The 17,976-nt window shown below is 46.3% G+C and overlaps 1 protein-coding gene across 1 annotated transcript in view; it reads right to left on the bottom strand.

Moving 5' to 3' along the window:
* Positions 1-17,649, bottom strand: part of CIBAR2 (CBY1 interacting BAR domain containing 2) — a 47,274-nt gene extending 29,625 nt beyond the window's left edge. The window contains exons 1-2 of the mRNA XM_089693985.1: positions 17,573-17,649; positions 14,867-15,101 (exon numbers count right to left, since the gene is read on the bottom strand). Coding sequence (XP_089550111.1) covers positions 14,867-15,101; positions 17,573-17,592 — 255 coding nt within the window. The 5' untranslated portion in view covers positions 17,593-17,649. The remainder of the gene's footprint in view (positions 1-14,866; positions 15,102-17,572) is intronic.
* Between the last annotated feature and the right edge of the window lie 327 nt (positions 17,650-17,976).

Below are 17,976 nucleotides of genomic sequence, written 5' to 3' on the forward strand. Positions count from 1 at the left end.
TCAAATAGTGGGTGTGGTCAAATTTCACTAACAGCGGGAGGGTCCTAAAGGGGCATTAAATACCGGGAGCGTAATATGTAGAGTTCAGAGGGTTACCACAGAGTGAAGAGTTCAGGGGTGCGCTACGTGTAGAGTTCGGTGGTGTACTGCATACAAAGTGCAGAGTTCAGGGGTGTGCTACACACACACAGAGTGCAGAGTTCAGCCATCTTCCACAGCTTTCCATCCCCCATCAACATCTCACTTTTACCCTTTTTTAGCTCTGACCTCTGCATGCAACCAGGGGTGTATTTACCACAAGGCAAACAAGGCATTTGCCTAGGGCAGCATTTTAAGGGAGGCAGCACCGCTCCCCAGAATAAGGAACAGAAGAAGGAATACACACAGCATGGGGACCAGGAGGGATCCAAGAGAGGCTGTGGGCTGCTTGACAGTATATGCAGAGCCTGACTCTCATTCTTGGGGATGTCTGGAGTTCTGAAGGTGAGTGTCTTTCTCTCTCTTGCTGGGGGGAGGTTGGGGGGTGGCCACTGTATGGAGGGTGGTGGTAGGGGAAGGCTCTCTCGGGTGGGGGGGTGGGGGGTGCCAGGCTCTCTCCACGGGGGGGGGGGAGGGCGATTTTTGTGTTGCCTAGGGCAGCACAAAACTTCAAAACACCACTGCATGCAAACCCCCCCCCCCCCCCCTCCACTGTCTCCATCTTCTTCCCCCTCTTTAAAAGTTCCATCATCTTCCACATATCTTACTTTTGTTGCTGCATTATGCTGAAGCACCCAGTTGGCTCTAGTACCTTCTTGCACACTGTAGGCAGCTCGGCCTATCTCACTGGTAGGGAGATCATCAAGTAGGGGTGTCGTCACCCGCACTGCACCCCAGGCACCTGCATCTCCCTTGTCCCCATCATGCACTCAGTGAGGGCCGCTCAGGAGATCAGATCTGTGGGAGACGTTGGGAGGCAAGTTATCACTTGTAAACACAGAAGCTGGACTTTTGTGTTTACAAGTGATAGTGATGAGCAGGGAGCAGATGGCCTGAGCCAGAGGTGGTGGAAATGAGTTCCACCAAGTTGCAGCTGAAAAAAGCCTTGAGTTCATGTATTGGGGCTGATCTCAGGTCTGATGTACATGCATTGGGGCCAATCTGAGGTCTGAAATGCATGCATCGTGGCTGATCTGAGGTGTGACGTGTATGCATTGAGGCTGATCTGAGATTTGTAGTTTATGCATTGAGGCTAAAATGCATGCATTGGAGTTGATCTGAGGGTCACGCATTGGGGCTGATCTGAGGGTCACGCATTGGGGCTGATCTGAGGGTCACGCATTGGGGCTGATTCGAGGTCGGAACTCTATGTACTGGACCTGAGGCTTGAAGTGCATGCACTGAGGCTGTTCTAAAGGTCTGAAGTGCAAGCATTGGGGCTGAGATGAGGTTTGAAGTGCTTGAACCGGGGTAAACATTTTTTGTGTGTGCAGTAGTTAAGCAGTTTTTTTTTTTCGCAAACATTACGCAATAATTATTGAGTTTCATTTGTCATTAGCAATACAACTATGAGTGCAAAAATTGAAAACAAACTAAGAATGCAATGTACAGTTGATCCCTGTTACATTGGTTGTCTAATGGTTGTGAAAATAACACGTAATGTGGAAAAGGTTGCTGTCCCCTGCAGTAGAGTCACTCGTCCTGATTGATGGCAATGTTCATGTGTTACCATGTCTAACCTCTCTCCATTTCACTTGACCCTGAGACTCTCTACAACAATTAGCGTTCCTTGTAGAAGGGATTTTATTCCCTCTACATACATGTGTTATCTTCTGCTTTTGGGATATAAGCAGGGGCGGACTGACCATTTGGAAACTCGGGCACTGCCCGAGGGCCCGCGGTCAGTAAGGGGCCCCATGAGATGCCCCTGGTACCTTTTTTATAGGCTTTTTTGAGTTTGGGCAAGGACACAGGGGCCCCATGATCCCCTATTGCCCGGGGGCCCCATGAGTTGTCAGTCCGCCCCTGGATAAAAGGTTTTTTTTCTCTTATAGTTATACTGATTCTGGGGGAAGGATCGTTCCCGGGAAGAAGAACAAAAGACATCAACCAGTAGTTCACGTCCATCTTGTCATATTTGCCTATTCAGGAATCCAGCATTAGGTCTCCCTTCCAGTATGTGTGGCCTCACAACCATTTGCAGGAGCACATATAATGCCCTAGGTAACACGTTGCTTAGTGTTCTCACAATATGTTGCTATGCCTAAGCAGAGCCCCCCGGTGCCCCCAGAGCTCCTGTGCCCTTAGGGACTCAGTAATCCCTGTGCACTCCAGTACCTTCAGTACTCCTGTGCCTTCAATGACTCTGTGTGTGACCCCTGTGTGCTACAGTAACTCAACAAAATGCAATGTTCCACAAGGGTCATGTTCTGGGGCAATCACATCATTTGACACATTTCTTATATAGAATGAGGAAAAAACGAGATTTGTTTTACCATTTGAGCTAAATGCATTGGAGGAAAAGAGGAACTGAGCTCAAAAAAGGTAGGCAGAGGGCGAACGACTCATCACCAGTATTGCCTGTGGTCTATCTTTCCTCCATTACTGATTAACCATGCTTATTCTGCACAATGTCTCCAATTGGAGGCAGCCTTCTTGGTAGAGGCAGGGCTTTGCTTTCTCATGTCAGATCCTCCAGCATGGAAAACAGTGAGCAGCACAGTAATGACCAAGGCTTTTTTTTTTTCTGGAATGAGGTAGAACTCCATTCTACGATTTATGGCAATTGCCCTGTACTCATCTCTCACCACTGTTGCTTGTAAACACAAAAGCCCGGCTTCTGTGGTTAGAAGTGAAACAGGGCCATGTAAAAGGGCTGCAAAGCATAGCTGTTGAGGGTGGGGATTGGAGAGGTTACAGAAATAAGCTGTGGACGGGGGGTGCATGCATAGGTGAGATGGTGACATGGGTTAGCTATGTACAGAGGTGAGCTGCAGTCAGGGACTGCAAAGGTGGATTATGGATGGGGCAAGGGTGCAGAGGTGAGCTACGGACAGGGACATGGTGAGTGAGTTGCAGAGGTGAGTCAATGTGTTGTGGACAGGGGTGCAGAGGTGAGCTGGGGTCAGAGAGGCAAAAATGAGCTGTGGGTGGGGGGGAATGCAGAGGCGAGTTGCTGATGGGGGGGGGGGGATTAAAAATGTGTTGTGGATGTGGGTGCAGAGATGAGATGAGGACAGTTGTGGAGGGGGTCACAGAAGTAAGTTGTGGACTGTTGTGGGCGAAGGGGGGGGGGTTCTGAAGTGAACTGTGGACAGCTATGGATGGGAATCCAGTAAAGAGCTGCAGACCAGGGATGCAGATGTGAGTTGTGGACAGGAGGTGTAGAGGTTAGTTGTAGATGGGGATGCAGAGGTGAGTTGTGGACAGGAGGTGTAGAGGTTAGTTGTAGATGGGGATGCAGAGGTGAGTTGTGGACAGGAGGTGTAGAGGTTAGTTGTAGATGGGGATGCAGAGGTGAGCTTTGGACGGAGGTGTAGAGGTTAGTTGTAGATGGGGATGCAGAGGTGAGCTTTGGACGGAGGTGTAGAGGTTAGTTGTAGATGGGGATGCAGAGGTGAGTTGTGGACAGGAGGTGTAGAGGTTAGTTGTAGATGGGGATGCAGAGGTGAGCTTTGGACGGAGGTGTAGAGGTTAGTTGTAGATGGGGATGCAGAGGTGAGCTTTGGACGGAGGTGTAGAGGTTAGTTGTAGATGGGGATGCAGAGGTGAGTTGTGGACAGGAGGTGTAGAGGTTAGTTGTAGATGGGGATGCAGATGTGAGTTGTGGACAGGAGGTGTAGAGGTTAGTTGTAGATGGGGATGCAGAGGTGAGTTGTGGACAGGAGGTGTAGAGGTTAGTTGTAGATGGGGATGCAGAGGTGAGTTGTGGACAGGAGGTGTAGAGGCTAGTTGTAGATGGGGATGCAGAGGTGAGTTGTGGACAGGAGGTGTAGAGGTTAGTTGTAGATGGGGATGCAGAGGTGAGTTGTGGACAGGAGGTGTAGAGGTTAGTTGTAGATGGGGATGCAGAGGTGAGTTGTGGACAGGAGGTGTAGAGGTTAGTTGTAGATGGGGATGCAGAGGTGAGTTGTGGACAGGAGGTGTAGAGGTTAGTTGTAGATGGGGATGCAGAGGTGAGTTGTGGACAGGAGGTGTAGAGGTTAGTTGTAGATGGGGATGCAGATGTGAGTTGTGGACAGGAGGTGTAGAGGTTAGTTGTAGATGGGGATGCAGAGGTGAGTTGTGGACAGGAGGTGTAGAGGTTAGTTGTAGATGGGGATGCAGAGGTGAGCTTTGGACGGAGGTGTAGAGGCTAGTTGTAGATGGGGATGCAGAGGTGAGCTTTGGACGGAGGTGTAGAGGCTAGTTGTAGATGGGGATGCAGAGGTGAGCTTTGGACGGAGGTGCACAGGTTAACAATGCCCATTTAAGACACTTCCACCGCAATGCAATTTGGCCACGCCTACCCGCAGGTGAGAAGTCAGCGATGGGCAGGGATTAGCTATGACTTGAGCTACAGATGAGGAAGAGGTGCAGAGATGAGCTTAGGATGGGAGGTGAGTTGTGGCTACAGTGGTGAATTGCAGATGGGGAATGCAGAGATGAGTTGCAGGGGGGGGATGCAGGGGTGAGCTGTGGAAGGGGCGCAGACATGAATTGTGGGGGGTTGTGCAAAGGCGAGCTGCACACAGGGAGGAGGGTGTAGAGATGAGTTGCAGACAGGGGGGGCCATCACCTTGTGTCATCATGCAGGTCCAACTCAACCCAACTCCCCAGGGGAAAGATGAGGAAGCATCAAATAAAAGACACCTGGGGAGAATTAGGGTGGGGGAGTGTCAAGAGTTGTTGAAATGCCCCAAAATCTTGGTTTGCATTCATGTCTGTACCCAAAACTCCTTTTTTTTTTATCAGATATTAAGGCATGGAGCGCATTCGCTAGCTTGCCCAGGATTTCAAAGCGGAGGTAATTGCCGACCAGGCTTTAGAAACTCTCTTCGGCTCACGAGGGCCGTTGATTAACGAGTAAATAATTATCTCCCCAGCGGTCTCCATTTCCAAGAAAAAAAAAGGGCCTAATTAAGAAGGTTCCTAGTCATTCCTCACCTTCATCTCTCCCTGATCCAAAGATCATTTAACTGGCAGCGCCGCCTGGCTCATTAGCGCTACTCGGTTCTCCAAATTACCCAGCAAAGGTCAGGTTTCCATGGGCGGGAGATGAAAATCGTTCCAGGCAGATAATTGCTTTGAGGACTGAGCAGATCTGAATATGAAGATAAGAAGCGATAGGCGGAGGAGGCAGAGAGCCTCTAGTAATTGACTTCCAAGGAGGACGCCGCTTGTACGACCTTCTCTCTGATACTGGAATTGGCTTTGAAGCCTCGTGAGCCAACCGTCTCCTTTTATCACTGACGGTCCCTTAGCAGCCGGGAAATAATGTTGCGGCGGTAAATAATGAAAAAATATGGAGACGTCAGTCGTAATCGGGCAGCAAATTGCGGCTTTCATCTCAGGCGGTCGCTGTTCCTGTAATGCGGGATACTCACGTCGAGCTCTGTACTCTCTATGGTATAACTCCTTAAAATATTAAAACAGTTAAAGCTGAACTCCAAGCAAATATAAAGGACACATATTAATGCAGCTCTGTAATCTATATTACATCATTAAATGTATATTTTTCTCTCTTCTATTGGTTGAACTGAATGGACCTGTGTCTTTTTCAATCAGATTAAGTAGGTAATTATGTAAGTACTTGAACCTTACCCAGTTTCAGCCTATTGCAGTCCATGTACAGCAGAGCTCAGACTGGGGAGGGAGAAACAGCACAAGTAGACAATCAGATGTTTGGCAGAATTCATATGCTAACAAGGAACACGCTGATAAGAGGAGAGAGCAAAGTGACAGAAAAATGAGCTCATCATTTGCTACTTGTCCATTTTACAATACTTTGGCAGATGAAACAGCTCTCATATAATATGTATTTAATCTGTGTATTCAGCTGTGTGTCTATAGTAAACATTAAGGCTTAACCTTTTGTTCTGCAATCAGCAAAGGTCATGTCCCCCTATGATTGGAGAGCTCTAGGTTTGACATAGCAGGGGCTCTGTTGGACCTCTGCAGAGAGACCACTGCTTCCACAAAAAGAGCAAAGGTTCTTCTCTTCAGAAAGAGACAGGCTTTTCTACTCAGGCTGTGGCTGCTTTTGAAAAAAAAAAAAAAAACAACTAAGAGTTTAAGCACTTTTCTGTTTATTTTCTGGCGTATAAGACTACTTTTTATACTTAAAAATATAACCCAAAAATTGGGGGTCGTCTTATACGCGGGGTATAAAATGTGAACCTTGAGTTTGTTTGGGTCAGGCTGGCTGGATGTGTGGTAATACAGTACACACAGTATACCGTGCTGAGCCAAGCTGGCTCAAAACAAATGTCCCTATGAGAGATGAATCTGTCAGCCCGCTGGATGTGCGGTATATACCGTATACTGCGCTGAGCCAAGCCGTTTTTTTTTTTTTTAAGTCCGCAAACGTGCAACTATAAACGTAAAAACCCGTAAGTGTATCACAAAAAAAGTGCAAGTGCAAAACACCACACGAAAAAGTGCACTTAGGAGTGTGCTGTGTCCTACCCCTAAAGGGGCTTGGACCACTTACCCTGATCCCCCAGGGCACGAAGCTCCTGACGGGGACAAGGTTCCCAATTGGTCCTCCTGGCCAAAAGGCCTGGTGGACCACCGTTCCTTGTGTCCAGCCGAAGCCAGACACACAGTACTTGGTCAGGGGGCTCTCCCGAAGAAAAGCCCCCTAGGGATCAGGGGAGGAAGGAACCAAAAGGCCACACATCCTCCCCCTAGACTTCAGGGTAGGCCCGAGGACCCACACCCTCCATCCGTGAAAACACACACATAAGCGAAAGAAAAAGTGACAAACGTGGGAGGTGTAAATAAATTAAATAATGCTGAGCCAAGCCGTTTCAAAACGTACCTGTACGTCCCTCCTGTAATCAGCCCGCTGGATGTGTGTATGTACGGTAGCTGCGGCTACATACAGTATACACTGGGCCAATCGCGGCGAGTGATGTATTCTACTAATGAATACAAAGCCTGCTTGGATTGGCTGCGTCAGAGAGGTGGGCTGATGATGTCACAACCGCAGCCAATCCGAGCAGGCTTTGTATTCATTAGTAGAATACATCGCTCGCCGTGATTGGCCCAGTGTATACTGTATGTAGCCGCAGCTACCGTACATACACGCATCCAGCGGGCTGATTACAGTAGGGACGTACCGGTACGTTTTGAAACCGCTTGGCTCAGTATACTGTATATACCGCACATCCAGCGGGCTGACAGATTAATCTGTCATAGGGACATTTGTTTTGAGCGTATACTGTATGTACATTACCGCACATCCAGAGGGCTGTATATATAATGTATAATGTATGTAGCCGAAGCTACCGTATTACCGCACATCCAGCGGGCTGTACATATAATGTATAATGTATGTAGCCGAAGCTACCGTATTACCGCACATCCAGCGGTAACCATCTGATTTGGAATTTGATCCATATGATGACTGTCTTACAAATGTATCACAAGATGTCATTCATGAACGTATGATGTCAGAGGATGAACATGAGGATTTTGAAGGATTTTAAGTACCGGTAAGTCATAACCATTTCAATTAAAAAATCTGATGTTTTTAAATGGTGTTGCCTTGGAAGGGGGGTAGTCTTATACGGCGAGTATAGCCCAAAACCTATGTTTTAACTGGAAAATTAGGGGGTCGTCTTTTACACCCAGTCACCTTATACGCTGGAAAATACGGTACATGGATAGTATTTTGCTGTAAACTAAAAAATAAAATTCGGTTGGGCTTTATTCCTTTTACCCTGTGTGTACACTTCACAAGCCATCTGCTGGCTTTCTATTGAAAGTGATCCGACTGCTGTACAGCCATCCAATCACTTTCTGTGACCCCTAGAGTGTAAAACGTCACTTCCAGTTACCAGATCAGCTCTCCATTAGCTTCAATGGAAGGCAGGTGAGACATCTGGGGACCCATGATTTCTCATCAAAGACAAGCTGTCTTGAAAGTATTGTACCAAATAGGGGACTTTGTGTTCCTTGTGTGATATAACATTTTAGTGAAAGTAGAAAAAATAAATTACACCCAAACACTTAAGCCCCCTCCCCCCCCCCCCCCCACACACAATTTTTTAGCATGCCCCACCCCCACATAGGGACACAAATGCAATGTATAAAAACGTCCCTTGTGATACACATATTGCTGCACGCACCGGCGTGAGATCAATAATCTAGGCTCGTTATTCACAGTCAATGCTAAACTGATGACCTGTAGGGGCTTTTAAAGTGTCACCTAAGGATAAAATAAGGTACCGAAGATCATTTTGTGGATGAAAACATATTTAAAGCTTGACATGTTGGGTATCTATTTACTAACGCCTTGGTTATGTCCCGCCTCGATTACTGCAACTCCCTCCTCACTGGTCTACCGTTACACAGGCTACCGCCCCGTGAGGACGTCGTGGTGACGAAATGCGTAGGGCAGGGCCAGTCAGATGATGACGTCAGTACGCTCCCTGCGATTGTCGGAAGAGCTTTTGTTCTCCTTTCCTTGCCTATATGATCGATACTGGTGTCGGTTTAGACACCTTACTTGTGAGTGGTTTTTATCTTTTAATAAACGCATTTTGTAAAGACATGCTGCACCATTATATTCTTCTTTTGTCTCCGAATATGGTCCCTATGCACATGGAGCTATGGTGATTAATCACTTATGTAAGAGTGGCTGCAGAGTATTCCTCCTAAAATCTGCCAACACTACAGAGGGGTGCCTTCCAGCTGAATATTATCACTGCAGAGTGTTGCATCAAACGTCTGGAGTTTGCTGCTTTCATCGCTCCCAGAACAAAAACGCTGAGGCTGGTCTATAATTTGATCAGCACTTAGCTCTGGTGAGTGTATTCAATTTATTCGGTGGTGGATTGCTCACGGTGGTTCATATATATTTTTTCACACAAATTATTTATATTTTTAAGATGGTTTGGACTTTCACATACTGATTTATGGACACTTTTTTATATGTGTTTTTTTAGTGCATTCCTATGTTTGATTTTTCTACCCCCCTTCAGTCTATTATGAATGCTGCTGCTAGACTCATACACCTTACCAACCGATCAACGACTGCTGCCCCTCTCTGCCAATCCCTCCACTGGCTTCCACTAACCCAACATATAAAATTCAAAATACTAACTACAGCTTACAAAGCCATCCACAACACTGCCCCTAGCTACATCGCCAACCTCATCCACAGATACCGCCCAAATCGCCCACTCCGCTCCTCCCAAGATTTCCTCCTCTCTAGCTCCCTCATCACCTCCTCCCACGCTCACCTGCAGGACTTCTCCAGAGCCTCTCCCATCCTCTGGAACTCCTTACCACAGCATGTCCGGTCAGCCCCCACCCTGTCTGCCTTTAGGCGATCTTTGAAAACTCACTTCTTCAGGGAAGCCTACCCCACCTCCACCTAAGAACGGTACTTGAATCACCTCCGCCAGATCATCCCCCGCAGCTATCACCTTTTGTATCACCTCCCCCTTCCTTTAGATTGTAAGCTCTTCGAGCCGGAAACCTCCTATTCCTTCTGTACTGAAATGTATTGTAATTGTACTGTCTCCCTTATATTGTAAAGCACTGAGCAAACTGTTGGCGCTATATAAATCCTGTATAATAATAATAATAATAATAATAATAATAATAATAATATATAAATCCTGTATAATAATAATAATAATATATTAAAATTAACTTTAATGTATTTTTTTACTGAATTGTTGTGCTTAAATAACATGTTGCGCAGATATCATGTGACAAAAAAAATGGAACTACCAACATTTTATTCTCCAGGGTCTCTGCTTTAAAAAAAATATATATACAGTATATCATGTTTGAGGGTGTTAATTAATCTTCAGGCCTAAAATTAATTAAAAAAAAATGTGTGCAAAAATGGCTCTGGCAACAGGAAAAAGGTGAACTAACTCTAAATATCTCGGCCACCCCTCTGGACTCTGATGCATAGGGGCCATGATGCCCCATGCTGCCAGTGTAGTGGACCGTACGCTACAATACACAGGTATTGGTATCCATCATGAAGCTTGCAATGGCAAGTGCTCATTGGCCATGTGAACGTAGTGACCAATAAGAAGCACTTCTGAGGTTTCTTCTTCTGGTAAGGTGTCCCAAAAGAAAGATGTGCTTTTCATTGGTCAGTGTGGTCACATGGTTGCACTGACCAATGAGCACTTGCCATCTTGAGCATTATACTCACTCTATGTGTCTTGTCATGTAAGGTTTACATGTAGCATGGGGCTTCAAAACCTCTATATGCAGCAGGGTCCAAGGGGGTGGCCAGGCTATTTGAAGTTAGTTCATATTTCCTGTAAAAGGTGAACTTATGCTTTAATAAAATGCCTTTATTTTGCAGCTTTATTCTGTGTTCAGGATTCGAGTTGTATCCCGTGGCAATGGAAGTACACACCTCTGCTGGATGATAGATAGACATTGCTGAGAACCATTGGAGGAAGTTTAGAATGGTATTTAGTAAAATCTGTAACACGCCTTATTATACAAGTCAGTGATTTTATTTTGTACCGGACAAGGGGATCTATTAACAGAGCCTCTGCACGATGTGCGGGAAAAGGTCAGCCTGACTTATCCTGCGTAATGCACCACGACTCAGATGTGAAGCTTATTCTGGGATGACAAACTCACACATGGGCCCCATGCATCACGCGTTAATGTGGTGCAATAGCTTTCCCAGCCTATAATGAAAACAAATGGCCGCCATCGACCTGCAGCCTCTCCGCAGAAATGAGGGATAATACAATAACACAGCGACGGGAAGATTTTTCCTGCTAATTCTGCACAGTGGTGACAAACGGAAGATTTGTTGTGCGTGGAGAGTGCTGAGCTGATCTGCAGACACTCAAAAATCCTGAATGAAATTGTCAGTTTTAGCCAGATAGACTGTCATATCCAGGGCCACCATTCGAAATCATGGGGCCCCATACACCCTAAATGACAGGCCCTCCCCTAGCACACACTGTATGTAGTATCATGATGATGAAACAAAACCTGCCATTACTTGGCCCCCACATACACTTTAATGTATAAATGATTGCAGCAGTACGGGGCCACTGTGTTAAGAGGTAATGGGCACAAAGGATTCTCAAGGAGGCAGATTGAGGGGCTCCAGATTGGCTGTTATGAACAGAGAAAATTGGGTTTTCGGTTTTCTCCAGGTTTTGTAATATCCAAATTGGGGTTTGGAGTCCAGAGGCTTCAAAGAGTCTTGAAGCATCTAACCCTGTGTCCAGATCTTACTGGAGATCAGCAGGCTGGTATATACAGTCCTTATAATCAAGGGGCTATCTGCAGTTCAGGGTCCCTCCCAGAAGACAGGAGGACCCCTGACCAGACCTGCGAGAGTGCAAGAAAGGTGCAGAGGTTGCACATGAGCACAGTGGTCTGAAGGACCAGCCAGATGTCTAAACTTGAGGCATGTGCAGATTTGCTGCAAAAAGAGGACAGGAGGCTTCAGGTCGTTTTTCTTTTGTGTTCTGAAGTGATGGTGGAATGCAGGGGCAACTGTTTGCTTTTGTGAACTTTTACTTTGGTCTGATATAAAAGTGAGCTAATAAGCCCTGTAACAGGATTTCCTGGCTGGACTGAACTCATTGGTAAGCATTACACTTGAGGAAACTCGCTAGAATACCACAGTATGTGGCAGAATTGCTGGTACATGTAGTTCCCCATCATACAGTGTAAAGGGGAGGACCAGGCTGCAGCCATGCTCAGAATTGCAGACACTGCAAGTGGTATCAGACAGAGGCCAAGCTGGTCCCTGTAGTCCTCACAGTAAATGGTGCTAGTTCCGGGATCATTCTTGGCCATCTCCTGACCTCCTCCTAACATCCTTGGCATTAGGAAGCCTAGACACAGTGTCAGGGACACTGCCAGGGGACTGTGCCTGGAACTTGAAAGCACCTTCACTGACTTTGCCTAGGCAGACATGATGTCACCAGTCTACTGCAGGCAAGAGGAAGCATTTGCTTAGTCTCCCCTCTTTAAACGATCAGACTATACATTGTAATTTTGAATCAAGTCACAAGGTGAGAGGCCATATGATGGCTACACATACTGTATTACTGCACAGAGGTTGTATATTCGGACTGTAATATGTGGACAATTTAAAGTGGACCTGAACTAAAAGTAAAGACTTGCTATGTTACAGGAACATTTATAATTGTTCAATATACTTAAGCAGTACACTGCAAAACAGGGGCGGACTGACCATTTGGAAACTCTGGCACTGCCCGAGGTCAGTAGGGGGCCCCATGAGATGCCCCTGGTACCTTTTCCATAGGCTTTTTTGAGTTTGGGCAAGGACACAGGGGCACCATGATCCCCTATTGCCCGTGGGCCCCATGAGTTGTTAGTCCGCCCCTGCTGCAAAATGTACCTTTTGTGTGGAACAGCTAATATCAGTGCACCTAGTGGTATAGGAGTGTGCCTAGGCACTCCTGTTCTGTAGTCTCATAGCTGTACATCAGTGTGAGATCCAAGGCACTGCTGCATCTGACTACAGTTTGGAGTGAGATTTGGTGATCATTAGATTGCTGCTCACTGTTCTCCTTGCTGGAAGCTCTGACGTGAGGAAGCAAAACTCTCTAACATCTTCTAGCAACATGGCCGCCTTCACCCAGACATACAGTGCAGAACAAGGCATGGTAAGTCAGGAATGGGGAAAAGAGCTGCTACAGGGAGACCACAGGCCATACCAGAGACCAATGGCGCAGGAGGCCACAGGGGCAGGTTACCCTGGGTGCAAAACTCTCAGGGGTGCAAAATTAGTAAGGATTCAGGGTGGGAGCCAGGAGGTCAGTCTGTGTGCACTCCAGTTCTGGTTCTGTCAGTGGAATCCCCTTCAGCTGTGTTAGTGAGTCCGGCTGGGCAGTTCTAGCTCAGAGTGGGCTGAGTTGAGGAGAGTGTGTGGCAGTGTGCTGCTTGGTGCAGTTGAGAATGTCTCTGGTCTATCTTTCTCTTCTGTACCTCGCTCCTCTGTGGGAAGTGATAACAGATCACCGGTGTGTGGAGTGGAATATGGTACTACCAGGATCTGAGGAAGTGATAACGGATCACCTGTATGTGGTGGAGAATATCCTACTACTAGAAGCTGAGGAGTGATAACGGATCACCTGTATGTGGTGGAGAATATCCTACTACTAGAAGCTGAGGAGTGATAACGGATCACCTGTATGTGGTGGAGAATATTCTACTACTAAGATCTGAGGAAGTGATAACAGATCAGGTGTGTGTGGTGGGGAATATTCTACTACTAGGAGCTGGGGAAGTGACAACAGATCACTTGTGTGTGGTGGAGAATATCATACTACTTGGAGCTGAGGAGTGATAACGGATCACCTGTATGTGGTAGAGAATATTCTACTACCAGGATCTGAGGAAGTGATAACAGATCACGTGTGTGTCTTGGGGAATATTCTATTACTCGGAGCTGAGGAAGGGATAACAGATCACTTGTGTGTCTTGGGGAATATTCTATTACTCGGAGCTGAGAAAGTGATAACAGATAACCTGTGTGTGGTGGGGAATATTCTACTACTAGGAGCTGAGGAAGTGATAACGGATCCTCAGTACGCGGAATATGTTACTACTAGGTGCTGAGGAAGATATAATGGGTCATCTGTGAATGGCAGGCAATATTCTACTACTAGAAGGTGAAGAAGTGATAACAGATAACCTGTGTGTGGTGGGTAATATTCTACTACTAGGAGCTGAGGAAGTGATAATGGATCACTTGTGTGAGGTGGGGAATATTCTACTACTAGGAGCTGAGGAAGTGATAACGGATCACTTGTGCGTGGTGGGGAATATTCTACTACTAGGAGCTGAGGAAGTGATAACAGATCACTTGTGTGTGGTGCGAAATATTCTACTAATATGAGCTGAGGAAGTGATAACGGATCCCAAATACGCGGAATATGTTACTACTAGGTGCTGAGGAAGATATAATGGGTCACCTGTGAATGGCAGGTAATATTCTACTACTAGGAGCTGAAGAAGAGATAACAGATCACCTGGGTGTGGCGAGGAATATTCTACTACTAGGAGTTGAGGAAGCGATAACAGATCCCCAGTACGTGGAATATGTTACTACTAGTTGCTGAAGAAGATATAATAGGTCACCTGTGAATGGCAGGTAATATTCTACTACTAGAAGGTGAAGAAGTAATAACAGATAACCTATGTGTGGTGGGGAATATTCTACTACTAGGAGCTGAGGAAGTGATAACGGATCACTTGTGTGTGGTGGGGAATAATCTACTACTAGGAGCTGAGGAAGTGATAACGGATCACTTACTTGTGGTGGGAATATTCTACTACTAGGAGCTGAGGAAGTGATAACAGATCACCTGTGTATGGTGTGAAATATTCTACTAATATGAGCTGAGGAAGTGATAACGGATCCCCAGTACGCGGAATATGTTACTACTAGGTGCTGAGGAAGATATAATGGGTCACCTGTGAATGGCAGGTAATATTCTACTACTAGGAGCTGAAGAAGAGATAACAGATCACCTGGGTGTGGCGAGGAATATTCTACTACTAGGAGTTGAGGAAGCGATAACAGATCCCCAGTACGTGGAATATGTTACTACTAGTTGCTGAAGAAGATATAATGGGTTACCTGTGCATAGCTGGTAATATTCTACTACTAGGAGTGATAACTGATCACCTATGTGATAGTTACCTGTGCGTGGCGGTAGTCCTGAATCTTAGCCATCTCCTCTGCCATGTTCTTCAGGGCCGCCCGCAGCTCCGGGTTCTCTGTGTTGGCGAAATCCATCAGCTGCTTGACCAGCTCGTCTGCCTTGTCACGCAGCTTGGCTGTCTTCCGGGTGTAGGACGCCATGACGGAGCAGAACTGCCCGAAGTACTTCTCCGCATTGGAGACGGTGTTCTCCATGAGCTTGACCTGGGCATCTCTGCAGGGAGAGGACAGGAATAGGGGTCACGCTTACAGAAAGTTTCAGTTGGGGCTCATTCACAGCGTACAGTACACATTACTGGGCACACAACGCATGTGAACTCGCTGTCATGTAATACGCTGCAATATGTCAATCATTATAAACTTTACCATAATTCAGTGCGCTGCGTTGGTGCACGTTGTAATGCATTTTTGCGCACTGCGTTTCCGGGTCATTTTCAGTGCTGTGAGTTTTGGATTTATATAAACTTTAAAAATCAAACAACTTGACTGTTCGGACTGGAATATTGCAGAATGTGCTGCAAGGCGTAGCCTTCTACAGAAAATTATGCGATGTGCTGCAGAATGTTTTGTGATAAAGTTTAGTTTTCAGAACTTTTATCCCAATGGGAAAGTTTTGTGTGAAATATTCTGTAGAATCTTCAATATCCCAACTGCAAGAGTACTCGACCAATCAGAAAGCTCAGAATCATTCCAAAGGCCTACACACAATTATAGATGAGAAGTTCTGCAGATATGTCTGTTAGTAGTAATTACAGCCAATTTTAGATGCGATGATCTGCAGATATGTCTGTTAGTAGTAATTACAGACAATTTTAGATGCGATGATCTGCAGATATGTCTGTTAGTAGTAATTACAGACAATTTTAGATGCGATGATCTGCAGATATGTCTGTTAGTAGTAATTACAGACAATTTTGTGTGCAGAATACACAGTTCCAATAGTCTGTAAATGTTTTTCAGCAATACTCTGCATACCCAGTCCTGTGCAATACTCTGCAGAGATCTCTGATCAGTGATACCAGCCGCCATAGCTAGTCCTGTGCTATACTCTGCAGCTCTGATCAGTGACACCGCCCTCTACAGAAAGCAATCTGTGCAATACTGTGCAGAGTTGATTATCTTGTAATACTCTGCAGAGTTCTAATGCAGCCCCCTCCAATCAGTCCTGTGCAATACTCTGTATTCAGTGTTCTCTGATCAGTGATACTAACCCTCCATGAGCGTTCTCTAATCAGTCATACCAGCCCCTAAAGAAATTTTTCTGAGTAATACTCTGCAGAGTGCCCAGAGTCCAGCCCCCCTAGGAATAGTCCTCTGTAATGGTCTGTAGGGTTCTCCGAACATTGCTATTAAAGAAAGTTTTCTGAGTAATACTCTGCAGAGTGCCCAGAGTCCAGCCCCCCTAGGAATAGTCCTCTGTAATGGTCTGTAGGGTTCTCCGAACATTGCTATTAAAGAAAGTTTTCTGAGTAATACTCTGCAGAGTGCCCAGAGTCCAGCCCCCTAGGAATAGACTTCTGTAATGGTCTGTAGGGTTCTGCAATCAATGATATTAAAGAAAGTTATCTGTGTAATACTCTGTAGGGTTCCCCAATACCAGCCCCAGGATTAGTCCTGTGCAATACTCTGCAGAGTTCTCTGATTGCTCATAGTAGCTCATATAGGCAGATTTCTGTGCAACACCCTGCAGAGTTCTCTAATCAATCACACCAGCCCTTACAAGCCTGCTAGCAGATTTCCCTGATCAGTGACCAGCCCCCCTCCCACCCCATAGCCAGTCTTGTGCAATGCTCTGCATTGTTCTCTAATCACTGACAGCAGCCCATATGGAAAGTTTTCTGTTCAATACTCTGCAGAGTTTACTGATATCAGCCCCCCATAGCCAGTCTTGTGCAATACTCTGCAGAGTTTACTGATGACTGATAGCAGTCAATATTGGAAGTTTTCTGTGCAATACTCTGCAGAGTTCTCTGATCCCTGATACCAGCCTCTAAAGAAAGTTATATGTGTAGTACTCTGTAGAGTTCCCTGATACCAGCCTCCTAAGATCAGTCTGGTGTAATACTCTGCAGGACTCTAATCAGTCATACCAACCCTTAAATAAAAGTTATCCGTGTAATGCTCTGCAGAACTCCTTGATATCAGCCTCCCCCAGGGCCAGTCCTCTGTAATGCTCTGCAGATTTCCTTTATTATCAGTTTCCCCCAGGACCACCCCTGTGCAATGCTCTGCATAGTATTCTGATCACTCATGGCAACCCATATAGGAAGTTTTCAGTGTAATACTCTGCAGATTTCCCTGAGTGGTGATCAGCCCCCATAGCCAGTCCTCTGCATAGAAATTTAAACATTGATAGCAAATGGGGGGATCTCTGTGCAATACTCTGCAGAGTTCCCTGATCCCTGATAGCAACTCCTATAGAACGTTTCCTGTGCAATGCTCTGCGGTGTTCCCTGATACCAGCCCCCCCATCAGTCCTGTGTGATGCTCTGCGGAGTTCTCTGATCACTCATTTCAGCCCATATGGGAATTTTTCAGTGAAATACTCTGCAGAGTTCTCTGATCACTGATAGCAGCCCCTACAGAAAGTTATGAGTGATGCTCTGCAGAGTTCTCTGATCAGTGATACCTGTCCTGTGCAATGCTCTGCAGAGTTCCCTGGTAGGGGCCCTGTGCTCTGCTCACCTGGACAGGACAATGTTCATGCTGGGCTCAGTGTTGGACACTCTCCTCTGTGTCTTCAGGCGTCTGGCATTGCTGTCACCATGGCGACCAGAGCCAGGAGAGTCAGGGCGGCTCCTGCTGTCTCCATGGTGATGGAGGAGGCTCTTCCTGTATAAACAGCATTCCTTATGATCACCTTCCTGTCATTTGTCAGGGGCCTCAGGCTGCCCATCCCCCCCAATCATTACACCTGTTCTGTCTGGCAGCCATGTTGTCTTCCTCAGGCTCAGAGATGGCTCTGTGTCTTGTCGCTCAGTGGTGGGACTACAAGATTCAGCATACCCACCTCAGTTCATATCAACCATCCCATGTCTGACATAAGCAGATCTGCACTAGGCGCCACTCACACCTGGCGCTTCTGAATT

Source organism: Staurois parvus, unplaced genomic scaffold (assembly GCF_062004578.1).
Source record: "Staurois parvus isolate SC_StPar_1 unplaced genomic scaffold, SC_StPar_1.0 ptg000646l, whole genome shotgun sequence".
In the NCBI taxonomy this organism is placed as follows: domain Eukaryota; kingdom Metazoa; phylum Chordata; class Amphibia; order Anura; family Ranidae; genus Staurois; species Staurois parvus.